Consider the following 15,964-nt stretch of genomic DNA (forward strand, 5'->3'; position numbering starts at 1 on the left):
ACAAATTAATCCCTGATGTAATTGAAATCGGTGAGGTCTCACAATAGGTGAGTTTGACCCAGTGGGATAGAAATAGAACAAGTATTGGAATGAAGGAGTGAAATGAAGTCACACTGTTCAGCCATTGGTATTTCATTCCTAGAAACAAAGGCCAGACAAATGCAGAGAATACATGGCTCTGCTGGGCATGGTTGAAAGCTGCTCAATAATATCAAGCTTTGAAGGGATATTTCTGTGTGGAGAGGAAGTATGTAGCAGAGATATAACAAGCATTAAAAAGAAAGACAAAGAAAGAAAGGAAGAAAGAAAAAGCCCTGCTTGCTCATTGCCTGATTGATAGCTGTAGTAAAATAATACCAGCCCTGAATTAAAAAAAAAAAAAAAAAAAGATATATCACAACTGGAGAAAAATAAGAAAAACAATTAAGGTCTGAATTGTATTTCTGGAGAATCAAAACTGTCAAGTGCTCGTGGTGAGAGGCAGTGTCCCGCAGATACACCTGCCTCTGAGGTGCACAGGGTTGGTTTGCTTTGGTTAGCACAGGCAGCAGGAACTGGTCCCAGTGGGAAGGAGGTGCCTTTTGGTGCTGGGAGGTGGCTCAGTCTTGGCCCCTTCGGTGCTGCGGCACCATGGCACGACGCAGGCTCCTGTGGGGGGGAGATGGATGCCCGAGGGGTGGGCTCCCTCTCGCAGGCTGCTGAGCTGCCGTTGCTGATGGTAATTATATTAATACTGTGTCTTGGGGTCTGCAGCCAGTGACCTGGCTCTGAATCGATGAGGGCGGGCAGAGGCAGGTGGAGATGTGGAGGCCGGGGGGGTGTTGGAGCCTGTTTAAGAGAGCTGCACTGCGGCACTTGAGCAACACTCCTGTGCTGGGCTTTCCACCGGCAAGCAGCGCTGGCTGGAGGCGCCTTCCCTTCCTCTGGTTGCACGCGAGTACAGCTGGGGTTTTAAAAGTCATTAATCAAGGCTGAAACCCTGCTCTTCCCCAGACTGAGCCATTTCCCAGGGTGGAACAAGTTTAAAATGTCACCATCTCACAAATGGTGCATTTTCACAGTTCTGGCTCAGGCTCATTCCATCATCAAAAGGAGAAATTTGGTTTTCTCAAAGGCGGCATCATCTTTCTGTAGAAAATGGCCAAATACTGACTGATGGGCCATAAAACATTCGTTTCCTCAAACTCTCTCAGGTTCCATTTTTCTGGCACTCCCTCCCGCTTTCCTCATGGTTTCATGCCAGGCCCAGTAACACTGTTGTCTGCCAGCTGAGGGTCGATGGACACGTTGCTTCAGGGGGGAGCTGGATAGCGGTGGTACACGGCTTGGAAAGCTGACGGGATCTTGGGGAGGTGCTGGGGAGTTTAGCTGAGAGGTAGCCCTATTTCTCAGGGGCTGTGTGTTTCGGAGAGACCGAAGCTCTGACACTGCCCGAGGAGGTTTAATGTATGGCCTCTCTGAATGCAGCAGGCAGCTCTCCGGAGAAATGGAGGCTCCGCTTGCAGAGCAGCTTTTGGATCCAAGTATGTGTCACCTCGCTGAGCTGTATGTCCCCTCTTCCAAGCCCTGGAAACGTCTTCTCCTTGGGTCTTGTTTAACATTTCTGAAATCCAATGGGACGGGCAGGCTTGACCCCCTCATCACCCCGTTTCCTTCTTCTTTCCAGCTCCATCCCTACATGCACTTCACTTAAGAGTGCATTAAACAAAGAGCAAACATCCTTGAATTTCACGTACTGCAGCAACTTGAAAGCGCTCGAGTCAAAGAAGTGAGGGGCTCAGTTTCAGAGCATATCCATGCAGGAGTGGGGGGAGAGCTCTGGGTGTCTCCCCATGGTGGGCTGATGTCTCCTGCGAGGGCCTGTGCTGAGGGAGACCTTGGCACCCGGCCTCGGTGCGGGGCAGGAGCTCCTCTGCGACGAGGGCAGGCACAGGAGGGGAGGTGGAGGTGGTCTGGTGCTTGGCTTTCTTCCTTTCCTGGCATGGTGAAATGGAGGTCGGGAAGAGAACTGAGAAAGGGAATAGCCTGAACGCATCAGAAGGAGAAGCACAAGGGGGAAAAGTAGTATTTGAGCTGAAGGACACTGTTGGTACAAGAATAAACAGTTGTAAACTGGTTGTAATTATATGAGGTATAAATTAAGGCAGAGAATATTAGGGCAGTGTTTCTGAAACAGCCTTCTAAGGAAGCAAAGACAAACGATGGTTCATGACTTGATTTATGAACTGACTAGAGAGTGGTGCAGCTCTTGTGACGCGAGATCTTATGGCATCTGGCTTTTAAATAGGACATTCATGCTTGTCCAATTAAATATATTTTCTCACCAAAAAAAATTATCAGAAAGTGTGTCAAGTTAAATACTTTGTAAATGCCATTGGTGGGGTCTTCTGTGGAGTCTCACATCCACATCGTTTTGAACAACTGCTTCCATGGTGCATCGTGTTGCCCTTTCTCACGGTGCATCCTGGAGAGTACACGGTCATTGTCCAAGGTGACACCTCCCAAGACTGAGAGTGCAACTTAGCTTTTTGTATATTTATTTTTCAAGGAAAAAATATTTTCCTGTGGATATCAGGAAGAAACAAACATCGAAACAAAGGTCTAAGTTCTGTTAATTTGAAAGGCTTAGTTACGTTTGTGCAATTCTGGCCCTGTTCACGCCATAGCCTCCCTCCCGTTGGATGCACAGAGATTCACGCCGAAGTGCCCTCTCCCTTCTCTCCGGGTTCCTGCTGCGCATCTGGATACGGAGCCGCTTTGTGTTAGATGCGTTTCCAAATGTGCCTCCAAGCCCAAGTAAGTGAATACGTCAAAGCAGTGCACATCCACTTCTGTCTGGCTTCGAACTAGGCTCTGTAACCTGGAGGTAACAATATCCTGGCGACGGACTGACTTTGCAGTTAAGAGGAGGAAAAAGCAGCAAATAAGGAGGGCATTGTGTTTCACTGTATGTCGAGGATGGCTGTCATGGTGAGCTAGCAAATCCTGCTGTAATTGGCATAGAGGAATTTTGCCAAAGTCATGGAAGCAAAGTGGTTTGTTACTTGCCTTTTCAGACTTGAGAGAGATCTGTCTTGGATATCCTCTTGTTGACCTTGTCAAGTTAACTTTCATGTGTTTAGAAGGTCATGGAGAAAATCATTAATATTAGGTTGATTTGAGGGCTGAAACGTAATAAGTATTTCCTGCTTATCAGATGGGGTTTGAAAAGACTTTGAATAGCTTGATTTGTTTATCTTTTGCAATCGGTACAGCCCTTAGCGAGAGGGATTTTGTATTCCTAGTTTAGTTTGGGGAATGACATATGGTTTGCTCTCTGATGAGGCTTGGAGAGTCCGTAGGATAAAAAGCAAAAAATTGGGAAATTCTCAAGTCCAGCTCCCAGCTAACTTGGCCATGCTGTGGGCCTTGGACATCTCATGCTGTAACGCTTTATGACATGAACGGTAACAGATTAACATCCCCTTTTACTGGAAAGCTCGAAATAGAAAATTCGAAGTGCGTAGAGGTTGGTTGGATGGAAAGCCAAATCCCGTAAACATGGCTTGGCACTGCGAGGGTTTTTAATTGACCTTGGTGGGGCTGTGATTCCTTTCCGTTGACAACAAGGCATCGGTGTTTGCAGAGATGTGGCACAAGCTTGTGTAGGACTAGCATTGCAGTGCTGCTGTCAGAGGCTTTTGCTGTTCTTGAGCGTTTCTTGGATTACTTAATGATGAAACCTTAGGCTGCATCAGCAAAATGGTCTGTTTTTTGCTCTCCATCTGGGATTTAACAAATAGGAGAGTCATTCTTTAAGCTGAAGGATCGTTGTAAAGCCATTTCAAATGAAATGCACTCATTGTTTGAGAATCCTTCGGCAAAAAAGCACTTGAAAATCTCCCAGTGTGGGCTGTCTGAAGACAGATGTTGTTTCTGTTTTCTGTGGCTGTTTGGAAAGGAGGTAGGACTAAATGCACCTACCTTGAATGATTGGGCAAGTACAAGAGAGAGGAGGGAGAGCTGCCTCTTTTCAGGAGTGAAGCATTTCTGATGCGTCAGTTGCTTGAGGTGAATGTAGTTTTTAAAAGGAATGCTGTTTATTCCCTTGCATAAACTCTGTATTGCCGACTGCATTTTTAGGAGGTCTTTGTAGCTGTATTTTATCACTGAAAGATGTAGTGATAAATAAATAATAAATGGACGAGGAACTGATTGAAAAGAAAAAGAGAGGAAGAATAAAATGAAACCAAATTTGATGCTCTGTTTTAATGACTGGGATTTTGCAAATCCTGTTGGCAAAGAGTGAGATGGAGTTATATGAAACCCGCTATCCTGAGACACTGAAGTTGTCCTGCCTAGACAGCAGCCCATGCCAGTTGGATAGAATTGCAAAATAGACCACAGTACAACCCCAAGTCCCACCAAAATGCTGGAGGAGATACAGTAATGCAGGAAATCTTTTTCCTGTCCCTAGAGAGTGTCCCACAGGGCACGTTGCTGGTCGGGAGCTAGAAGGTACAAGTGGCTGTTCCTTTCAGGGACCTGTTGTGTTGAACTCTGGATCCAGAGTCTGTAGGTTTTGCTACCTACAGTGTGGATGATCTGACTGAAAGGCCGAAAAAAAGGTAGGTAATTTTGTGTATGATGTTTTTATATGCATTAATAACATATTAGTAGTAAAAATTAAAAAAAAAAAAGAGAAAAAAATATTTCCTTTTGCTTTGGTGAACAGAACTGAAAGCCCTTAAGTTTTCAGGTGGGACTGGGACTTAAAGATATTTCTGCATTTGCTTTTGTGTGATTGTAATTGTTACAGAAATGTATTTGGAGGTGGATGGACTTGGTTTTAGGTGACCTTCTTGAGTGAGTGTTGGCGATCAGTTACTGAAGGAGGCATATGTTACTAATTTTTTTGAGATTTATGAAAGAGAGTCTCTCTCTTATGGTATATATAAATGGACTTTCTTATCTCAGTAAAGTTAGCTGCTTGAGGGAGTATACTCTTTAAGGCAGGGATACTGTGAGAATGGATTTCAGCAATGATCAAATAGGTTTTATCTCATGAAATCGACACTGCATGAAATTTTATTTTAGAGTATTGATACTCTCTGCTGCAGGCCAGATGCAGCCCAGGCTGGCACGGCTAATTCACCTTGGCCACACTCCAGCCGAGCATCCTGTTTCAACAGAGTGGTTAAGCGTATGCTTATCTTTAAGCAGGCAGCTAAATCCTGGTGGTTTCACTGCTGCTCTGGACCGTGGCTTCTTGACCAGGGGACAAGTCAGCTGCAAGGAGAACCTGTAGCACGTTCCTCCTCCAGGATTTCTTTCCCTGGGTTAGAGCTGGGCCTGTTGCTGAAGAAGCGATGGAACAATACGTGCTTGGGCTGACTTTATCTCAGGGGTCGGGGTCTCCTGCTGATCCCACGCCAGGCTACCCCTGGGCTCGGACAAGGTGTTGGGGTTGTGGGTGATGCCAGCCAGGCCTTCGGCTGGGCGGGGAGGAGATGTCGTCCCTCTGGGCGGCAGCGTGCCCTTCTTGCGAAGGGAGGTGATGCTTCGTTAGCTGATCTTGGGCAGGAGAACTGTGACAAACATGCGCGGGGTGGGGGGGGGTTTGTGGCACGCTCGGAGCTGACCACGGCGCAGGATGGCTCCACGGGTGCTCCAGAGTCCCCCCGGGCACTGCGGCTACGGCCCGGGGCCTCTGCGGAGTGAGTGCTCAAGAGACAATTAAAAGAGAGAATTAAAGCATGTTTTGAAAAACAGATTGCTTTTTCTGTTTGAAGTTTCCAGGAAAGCAAAGCGACCTGCCCTTCCCCCCACTTCAGATCCCACCTGTTTTGTTTTTCTTCCTAGAAAAATGTGAAATTCATTAACATGTGGTGAAAGCAATGTAACGACGTCATCTTGATTTAAAATCTGTTTTAAATCTTAAAACGTTGGAGCCAGAATCTTAACTGCAAATAGCCTTGCTTTTGTGGGTACGAGGCAGACTGTCAACATGACCCGAACATCTCTGCTTTTAGTAGTTTAGCGCATCCTTTGCAACAATATCATTTGAAAAAAAAAAAAAAAAAAAAGCAAGGAGAGGTGTGGGAGGAGGAAAAAAAAGAATTAGTATTATTCACATCGAAAGCCAAGTCCTGCTTGCTGTGCTGAGAAGTGGCTGTGGTGCCTGGGGAGAGAGCCGGGCTGAGTGGTGGCCGGGAGCTCCGTCGCGTCCCGCGGTGGCCTCCTGGCAGGTGCCGTGGCTGCTGCTCCGCTCGCGTCCTCAGCTTTGGGTCACGGCTTCTTGCTGCGCTGTCTTCTGAGAGTGGGGAATATTGCTGCGATTAATGGTGTAATTCTTGTCTGTCACCTCTGTCGTCACCTTCAATGTCTGCTTAGACCCAGCGTTGCCCTGAATCTCCTTTCGCTCAGCCTGTGCGTTTAGCTCCTGCAGTCTCCTGCTGACTTCTGACAGTAAAGCAAGAGAGTTAAATCGCTTTCTCTCTTAGGACTTGGGATTCAAATAGCATAATCCCAGCATTTAATAAGGGCAGCAAAAGCGATCCCGCAACATCCCTGTGAACCTCATTGCTGTTGCCACTGTGTTGAATATAATGTTTTTGTTTGGGTTGCTTAGTGAAGGTCTGGTGCTAAGCAGCACTGCCTGACCGAAGTTTTCCTCCTGCTGCTGATCTGTGTGTGTACTTGATAGTTGGAAATGCTAAAAAGTTCTTTTGAGGTTTGGACTTTCAGGGAGCATTTGACTTTGAAATATTTGCTGGTTTGAGACGGTATATGCAGGACGCTGAAGTGGGGGTTTTTTGCATGTTGTGGCCACTTCCTTTTATGTATTTTAGCCTGGAATGGACCTGAGTGAGGATTTATTGACCCTTTTTTCATTTGCATTGCCACCCCCATTCCTGCACTAATATATCAGAGCATTGTTGCTTGCCCTAGGAGTGCCGTAGCAGGAATGTGTTAGAAAGAGAAGTAGTAACTCTCCTAGGAGTAAATGTCATTCCTCTGCCAGTCCCAAACCTAGGCATCATTAAATTTCCATGTGATTCTTGTTTTGTGGTGGATTTTGTCTCTTACACACAAGTGGTACACAGCGTTAGAGCTCACCACCAACAAGTAGACTTTGAGTGGTCTTTGTCTTGGTCAAATTAAAAATTGCCTATTATGCAGTGGTTTCATGTGTGTTGTTTTTGGTTTCTGAATGATTTATTGTCCTTAGAAGGGAGCCTGCCACCAAAATATTGTCTGTCTGTGAATTTTGAGTGGGCAGTGTGGATGTAGTGGTGCAAGTGCTCTCGGGGACAGATTGTGGAGCAGTTGCTGGGCTTTTGTGTTGTTTGGGTGTGAAGTGCTTTTGGGTGCGTGCTGCCCAGCCTCCCCTTTGGGAGGGCATCTTGAGAACGTCTGGGTTGTCAGATCCTTGGACCTTGGGCAAGGTGGGAAGACTCTGGAGGCAAAAGCAGGAATCCTGTTTTGGTGTTTCTTGGGAGCAGTTAAGATAGGAAACAAGACCTCCAGAGAAGAGCAAATGTGTCAGAGAAAGTTTCTGGTAATATTTTAAGGCTGTAGTAAACTAAGGTTAATTTAATCCATTGCCCAGAAAAAAAACAGATGAAATGGCTCAAGCAATCAGACCCCTACTGATAATGGCTTCGTGGTTGGACATGCTGGTTTGGCTCTTGCTGGTCCTCGCGATCTCTCCCCAAGCTGTGGCCCTGTTGAGGTGGACAGAGATGATGCATCCATAGGCGGTCATCAGTGAGCTGGCTTCACTGAAAAGCAGAGCTTACAAAAAATTTAGTCTGAAGAGTGCCCATGAACAAATGACATTTTTGTCGTAGCAGATTTTATGCCTGTATGAAGCTGGAGTCTAGTCTGCTAACGTCAGCATAATTCTTTCCCTTGACTTCTTCCTGGCAGTTAATCCAGGGAATCAATGCAGCTGCTGAAGGTGAAACACAAATTCTCTGAAGAGGAGTTGTCCATCCCCTTTCTCCCATATACGTCTGTGAAACCTGGTAGAAGTTATGCATATGCAAAGGAGAGCCTAATTTATGGCCAACGTGGCTGACCAGGATTAAATCAAAGCAGGACCGAGCAGAAGTTTTTACTCAACCTTCCCCCCCCAGATTGAGTGTAAAAACCCAGGTTTCATTCGCTGTCGAGAGCCAGCTCTGGCTAGAATGTCATGTCGAGTGCCTGATACCGTGGCCGCAGCTGTCACGTGAAGGGCAGCCAAAATCCGAGTCCTCTTGCACCACGTGCCCATTGGCAAGTTGGTGTGCAGTCTCTCTGTCCAAGATGCTGGTTTTGTTTCATGGTCTGTTCTGTTCTCTCTCCCCCATCCCCATCCGCTCTCAGATGTTTGCTGCCGAGGAGAATGTAGATTTTCGGATACACGTGGAGAACCAGACGCGAGCGAGGGATGACGTGAGCAGGAAGCAGCTTCGGCTCTATCAGCTCTACAGCAGGACAAGTGGGAAACACATCCAAGTGCTCGGCAGGAGGATCAGTGCCAAAGGGGAAGATGGAGATAAATATGGTAAGAATTTTTACTGGGATCCCCCAGACTCCAGGTCAAAGGCTTTAATCCTGTATGTTGGGCAGAGAACCTCTTGAGAGAAAAATAAGAAGAGCAATAAAAAGCAGGATAAAAGGGAAGAAAACCTTTCCAGGTTAAGAACATGTGATTTGTTGTGTTGGAGCAGGCTGTCAGCCCAGCTCCCAGCCGCAGGCAGTTCCCACAGTAGTGTCATGCCCCGATTTATTAGTGTATGATGGTGCTTGAAGAGAAAATCTTTTTCTGCTCAATGGATGAGCTCACAGTGTGTCTACTGTAATTCATAAACGATACCCAGGTTGGTGACTGGGGATGTTCTCTCCCCATGAACTCTGGGCTCGAGTCTGGGTGAATCCAGTGCTTCAATGAAGCACTCTCATCTTTCTAGGCAGGGGGGATATTAGGTTTGAACTGAAATTAAGCAGATATTGGAGCTTTGAGAGTACCCCAGAGCTTAAGCTGAATCTTCAGGTGTGTGGATCCTGCAGGAATGCAAATAATTGAACTTCCCCTGGGCTAGCAGCATGTTCAACTATTCTCATTGTGATTTGCACACAAGCAACATGCTAGAAATGCTGCTAGCAGGCTGAATTATGAAAAAAACCCTGTAACTCTGGTACATTTTGAGATGGTTGTGGCAGAGATACTTTCACTCAAGTTGGTTGCTGGAAGGATTTTAAGGCTGTTCAGAGAACTGGTCCTTTTTCTCTTGTGGCTGTACAGCCCTGTGCATTCATGCGTTGCAGCAGAGCGGGGGGTGTGTGTGTGTTGGCTAGCATGCCCGTTCGCGTGAGGCTGACTTCACATGCAGCACTGGTGACGTGGAGGTGGGCTATGGCGATGGCAGGTCAAAATCTGGGAAACGGTTGTTCCCTCGGGGAGCCTCAGCCAGGCTAGGCACAGGCCATGCCCTGCCCGGGGGGCAGCTACTGCTGCTGCCAGCGCCAGCAGAGGAGCAGGGTGAGCTGTGATGGCCAGAAAGCACCTGCCCGGTGTGAAATGAACCCCCATGGCTGTTGCTTCATGTATGGAGTCACCCAACCTTTCAGAGAAAACCCTGCCCCGAGGTCTCATCAACCCTGTCCTTTGTCATTCCCAAATTTCCAGATAAAACAGGAGTGGAAAGTGCCACTTGGCTGCTAATTATTGTGTCATTTTATTGCATTCATCCTCTTAAGGTTTGATATGTAAACTAGTCGCTGTGTGCAGTGCTGCTGGCTTCCCAGGAGAACGGCTCTTGCCCACAGTGGCTGTCAGGTAACGTGATGCAGTTTTCCTCTCCATAAAAGAAGGCAGCATTTACAGTGGGATGCTGCAGGGAAGTGTGCCCGTGAGCAGCTGACAAGTGCTAATTTATGTGTCAAAGCCCATCTTGTCCCCTTCATACATATGCAATCGTGTCTGAACAACAAATCCTCACGCAGGAGCATGCCCGTGACCGGTGGCGATGCTGCACGATTGCAGAGCCAGAGATTTCCCGTCTGGGGAGCTCCCCGGTGCCTGTGTCGCTGCTCGCCACCAAATCCTCTCCGCTCCTGGTTGCTGGTCTCCTTCTAACAACCCGGAGTGCTCCGGCCGTGGGGGCCGTTTGCCGACACCCCCGCCTGCTCCTTCCCCCGCGCCTCCTAATAAAACTCCTTGACGCGTCAAGCTGCAAAGCCTTCCCATCCCTAGCTGTGCTGAAAGGTTATGGAAATCTGTTCATCGTCTTGCTTGGCACGGGAACACTTAGAGCATGATAATCGGGGAGACAGTGAGGTGGGACATGGAGGTCCAGGATGTGACCACGCAGAGCTCCTAGCTGTGATAATGAAGGGGGGAGAGATGGCAGAGTTACTGAAGTGAGAACCATCTGTGTTACAGCCAAAACTGGATACAAAGGCGATGACACAGGATTCATTATGTGCTGGGAACCCCTCCCCCCGAGGCATTATTATGGAGTAACCTTTGATCAAGACCAGAGAGAGGCTTAAACCAGGTCTGGGGATCTCAACAGTTGCAAACTTTTGATCCACATCTCCGTCTTGCTGCTCGGATCTGCCTCTGAAGGAGGACACCTTTCCCTCTCATGCAGCAGATGGCTTTTTTCCCTCCTGCCCTTTTTCTCTCTTTTACTGCCTCTGTGCTGGTGCGGTGAGTCAGAGCCAGGCTTAGCACCGGGGAGTGCCCAGCTCGTTTCTTGGCTATGTCGCCCTTACAGACGGTGCAGTCTCCCACAGCTTCTCCACTGCCTTAACCCTGTCCCCACTGACAGGGGAGATGATGGTGGAGGCGATGTGGATTGGTGTCCTAAGGATTACAGCCTGGGGAGGGCTTTGGGAGGACGAGCAAGAGCCCATGTCTGAGAATAGGCAAGAGACGTGGGAAAAGGTGCCTGTGAGGTGGCTCCAGCCCTGGATTCTCCCAACAACTCAGTCCCAATGAGAGAAGGTAACATTAAGCAAGGGCAACGCAGACCCCGTCTTCGTGCTGGAAGCTCTGCGGAGCTGCCTGGCTGTGGCTGAGGTCCATAGTGCTCATCACTAGCAAATTAGCACTAGCCAGTTTTAAGGATGGGGTAGCTAATAACATCTTAGCACCTCTTTCCCCTCTCCTCCCATACATTCACAAACTGGTTAAAGAAGTGTCCAAGTGAAGAGAGAGATGCTTTTTTTTTTTTTTTTTACATATACAGCTTCCAAATGGCTGGCGTGGGAGGGTTGTCCTGCCTTTGAAGGGAGGTTAGTTTTATTGCAAAGTTTTATTGACTTCTGTAAAACTTCTCACCTCTTGGTTGAAGAAAATGCCCAGAAAAGAGGGGAGGTGGCAGATCTCAGGCAGTGAATTGCTTGTTTCCAGGCAGCCACCATGAGTACAGCAAAATGGCCAGCCAGCCCTGGTTCAGGGAGAGAAGTTACTGCAGGGCAGGGGGAATCCAGCCAGAGGAAGCCCCCTTGGATGTTTGACCTGGGTCTGCAAGTGCCATGTGCAAGGAAAAATGCGTGCTCTGCAATGCATAGCTTTGCTGGAGTGATAATTCCAGTATGCAATTTTTGGTTTACGTGTTCTTTGGGGCCAAGATCTGGCCCCATGTGTCAAATTATTAAATGACAAATTAAGTCAGTTAATAGAATTAATTGAGTCGATGTAATCCTTTTAATCAGATGGATTTGATCCCTTCTCAGATGAATTAGAATCCATTAACAGATAAGTCAATTATTGGACTAAATTAAATCTAATAATAATGCCTGCTGCTCACAGCAACACTAATTAATCTAAATACACTTGCCTATCTCCCAAGGTTGGTTTTTTTTTAAGGCTTAATTGATGTTCCTAAAGTGCTCTGAGATCTTTAGATAACAGGATCTATGTGAGCAAAATATTATCTCTTAACAGACTATAAACTAATTAAAAGACTGATCTATTTACAGATTGCATTTTTACTTTAATCTCTTCAACCTATTCAGAAGGAGTTTGCACTGGCCCAGAAAAACAATATTCCTGGTATAAGCTTATTATTACTTTACAGGTTCCTAAGTGGTCCTTTCATTCAGAAAATGAAAGGGGGAAGGAGGAAAAACAACCATTAAAGTGCTGACAAAAAAAAGAAAAGGACCTGGAACCTTTATATTCTACCTCCGATAAATGGTACAGATAGGGAAGAGAGGGATCAGTGACCTGAAACCTTAGATCCCTTCATTTATTTTCATTTCACAAAAGGCAGAAGACATTCTATCCTGTTTGTTCTCAATCTTTGTATCCGGCGCAGTTGGGGAGACAGAGCTCTCTTGGTTGGGTGAAGGCATTTTTTGCCTAATTTGTATTTCACAGCCATGCGATTTTTGTTTTAATTTGTCCCCGGCTACTGCTGATCTGTGGGACGATGAGAAGTGATAGCCATCAGCAGAGAGGCGAGGCGGGGTGTGAGAGGTCTCTAGGCTTCCCTGCTCTGTGGAAGTAACTTTTATTTGCGGCGAGTGCTTGAGTGTCTTGAAGGCTGGGAGGTGGCATATGCCAGTGTGTTCCAGGTTGCTATCCAGTGGTATTTTGTCCATCGATGTAGTCTATAACAGTTTTAAAAAACCTCTTGGATCCCCTAGTAGGCTATCAACCTTCTTGTTTATTAACCTTCTAGTCTACAGCACGGGAGGCTTTGTCTGAGGACACCCGGCGCAAGGGGCAGCGCACAGGTGTGACATCTCTCCTTCTCAGCATCCCATCGCTGCCAGCGTCTTCAGCCACCCTGAGCCAGGGAAGTCCTCTCAAAGGCTCCTGCTGGGTTCGGTGGGCTTTAGCTCAGGACGCAAGAGAAGCTCCTGAGGCAGGAGGTTTGGGGAGGTCAGCAAAGCATGGGTTTGCTAGCAGATTGTTGGCAAATCTGGGGTCTGGCAGGTCAAGGAGGGAAACAAAATCAAGAGGTGGTGTGCATACATGCTCACGGTGCCAGGCATCACCTCCACGGGTCACGGGTGTTCCTGGTACAGGACATCGCGCCGCCGTACAGATGTGCTTTTTTGGGTGGTACGGGAAAAGCAAGGAGCTGAGGGAGACGGGTGCCTCCTTCCTGGGGTCACCCCAGCTCGGGTGACGTGCTCCACAGCTTGCAGTCCCCACCTTCTGTTCTAGCTGGAGCTTCCCAGAGATGCCAGTGGACAAGCCCACGGAGAGCGCATTACAGCTGTCTAGACATCAGCCACACTCCATCCCGCCAGAGATTTCATTTGTGGTAGAAGTGGGCTCTGTTCCATGAGGAGGTGTAATATGTGTGGAAAATATTATTATAGCAAAATAGCCTCCTTTAATTGACTCTACATTTTGCAGGATTCCTTCCTAGGTTTGGGTAATCCTGCGCTCTCCAGAATTAATGAGCTGACATAGCACTTCTTCGGGTTTGGCAGCCTGACAGCTAATTTAGAACTCCCTAAACTCATTTCACTAATGACTCCCATTTGTTCTATCTCAAAGCCTGGAAACAAATGCAAAATACCAGTGCCATTGTCCCATCTTTAGCAAGTCATTCTTTCCCCTTGGTATTTCTGGCACCTTAACTGCAAGCTGCCTTGGGAAACCTGATTAACCCTTTCCATTCCCAGAATAGTTAAAATCAATTTTGATCCCCCTCCTGGGAAGATCAGGAAGAAACAACTAAACTCATTGTGGCTGGAAGGCGCGGAATTAACCTGCAGGAAATATGGGAGATGTAGCCCAAGTAGCAATTGCGGTTAGTTAAATATAGCTGTATTTCCACTGGCTGGACATTCAGAAACCTGCTTTTCCTCCCAGGAACCAGGTATGTGCAAAGGGGCTGTCTGTCTCCCTGCAGCTCAGCCCGATACCCTGCATGAACTGTGATTTGCTTTGTAATTTATTCCGCTGAACCATCAGGATGGCTGTTTCCTATTTAAACGACGTATCGCTGCCTCCAGTCTCTTCCCATTACAGTTTTGACGTGACAACAAGACAAATAATTTTTTTAAAAGACCTTTTATCTTCTAAACCATTTATTTTCACTTACTTAGCCCGGGGGCAGAGCTGACCTCAGCGTAAGGGATGATCATTCACCATGGCAGCTGTACAGTCATATGGGTCCTGGGGACTGGCCTGAGCCGGAGGAGCCTTCGCCGTCCAGCTGCTGTGTTGTGGCTCTCTTTTTTTTCCCTTCCTGCCCAACATCCCTTGATTGCTTTATTTTTTTTTTTTTTCTTTTTTTCCTTAAAATGTCTGCTCTTCTCATCTGCAGTGGGGCAGTGGTGAAGTTTTCCTTTGAAAGCAGGCGCGTGGATGACCCAAAGGGCTGCAGCCCAGCCACGTGTGGGGTGGCTGGGGCTGGGGCTGGAGCTGGGGCTGGGACGGGGACTGGGGCTGGGGCTGGGATTGGAGCTGAGGCTGCGGCTCAGGCTGGAGCTGGGGCTGAGGCTGGGGCTGGAGGTCCCAGTCTGCACTGGGGGGCGAGGAGCCTCGGCTGCCCTCGCCTTTCAGGCGGCTCTGAAAGGTTCGGCAGCCATTTGAAATGCTCTGTGAGCATCTTATATGAACCATCTGTATGTTGAAGACATTTTTATTTTTTATTCTGCTGTATTCTGTGCCTGTGCCAGGCTAGGGAAAAGCTCTGCTTAGGTGGGCTGAGAAGTTTGGGAAGAAAAATCCAAGCCTTTTGCTTTTTGATTCACGACAAACCTATTTCAAACAATGTATTTGTTGCTAGTTTCCTTTGTTTTTGGTTTTGATAGCTGCTACCCCAAACTCCCACTGCAGCGAGCTTCACACCTGAGGTTCAGCTCTTTCTGCAGCAGTCCCTGTTTTGTACCTGTAGTAACAGCAGAACCTATTTTGCAATCAACAGGAAAAATACAGTGATTTTTGATTTATCTACTTCTGGACATTGATATAGCTTAAAGAGCCTTGACTTTCACAGAGAAAAAAAAAAATATCACCTTTTAGCTCTGCATCCAAACTTCAAGTCTCCATTATCACTGATCAGGGTTCAGAAAACATAGACCTGTCTGTCAGTAAATATTAGGGACCCAGAAATAACGAGAAGTAATTTAGAGGTATGCTGATAATTTGTCATTTTTAATTTCTATGTGGAGTGGAAAGTGAGCTACAAAGTGAAAAATCTTTATTTTCATGCAAGTCATAAAAGGGTTTTTGTTAACAGTTTGTATGTGTATATAATTCTGTGCTGTGATTTAAGTGTTCCCATTAGAAATGCAGAATAGGAAATAGGATCCCATCTGTGAGCAATTTAAGAGGAAGTGAGACAATGGAGTCGATTGCTGCTTCAGTTTAGATAATCAATACAAATATTATTAGTATAGTGATTTATCTTCTGAGACACTTTATGAAAATGTGAATGCCAGACCCTGAAGACAGGTCAATATGATATTATCTGTTTCTGCCTTGCTGTGATTACGTATTTTTCCCATGAAGCTCAAGCAGCTGCTTTGCTAAATGTTCTTCTCTGTCTGTGATGAAATAGCGCAGAAACAAAGTTAGGGCTTCCCTTCCTCCTCGGTGACTGAAAACACACTGTGCGTATTAGTCCAAAGTTTACTTTTATCTGAAATTTGTACCTGGAGACTGCCAGGTGGATGCTGGAAGATGATCTTTAAGGTCCCTTCCAACCCAAACCATTCTATGATTCTGTGGTTCTATGAAGAAGTTCTGGAGGAAGTATGCATAATTTTAAATATAGTTCTAGGCCATGAGTGATCCTGTGCACAAATGCTGAGAGCGCTTCTTTGAGTTTATTGCAGTTGTTTTATGTTAGTGTCCATTATCAAGCTTTACATCGTGGTATCTGAGGTTTCCCCATATCTAAGCATTTGGCCAGTCTTGAATTCAGGTTGGTTCTTGGGATGCAATGAAAAATACCCAGCCAATAGGCCGATCTACATTTCTGAAAGGGTTTTCAAATTATTTTTACTTTGGAGA

At 46.6% G+C, this 15,964-nt stretch overlaps 1 protein-coding gene across 1 annotated transcript in view; it reads left to right on the forward strand.

Annotated features, from left to right (window-relative positions):
- FGF18 (fibroblast growth factor 18) overlaps nt 1–15,964 on the forward strand; it is a 74,927-nt gene that overhangs the window by 20,412 nt on the left and 38,551 nt on the right. Inside the window, exon 3 of the mRNA XM_032992731.2 lies at nt 8,353–8,533. Within this exon, the coding sequence (XP_032848622.2) occupies nt 8,353–8,533 (181 nt within the window). The remainder of the gene's footprint in view (nt 1–8,352; nt 8,534–15,964) is intronic.

Source organism: Tyto alba, unplaced genomic scaffold, assembly GCF_018691265.1.
Source record: "Tyto alba isolate M040663 unplaced genomic scaffold, T.alba_DEE_v4.0 Super-Scaffold_17, whole genome shotgun sequence".
Classification (NCBI taxonomy): domain Eukaryota; kingdom Metazoa; phylum Chordata; class Aves; order Strigiformes; family Tytonidae; genus Tyto; species Tyto alba.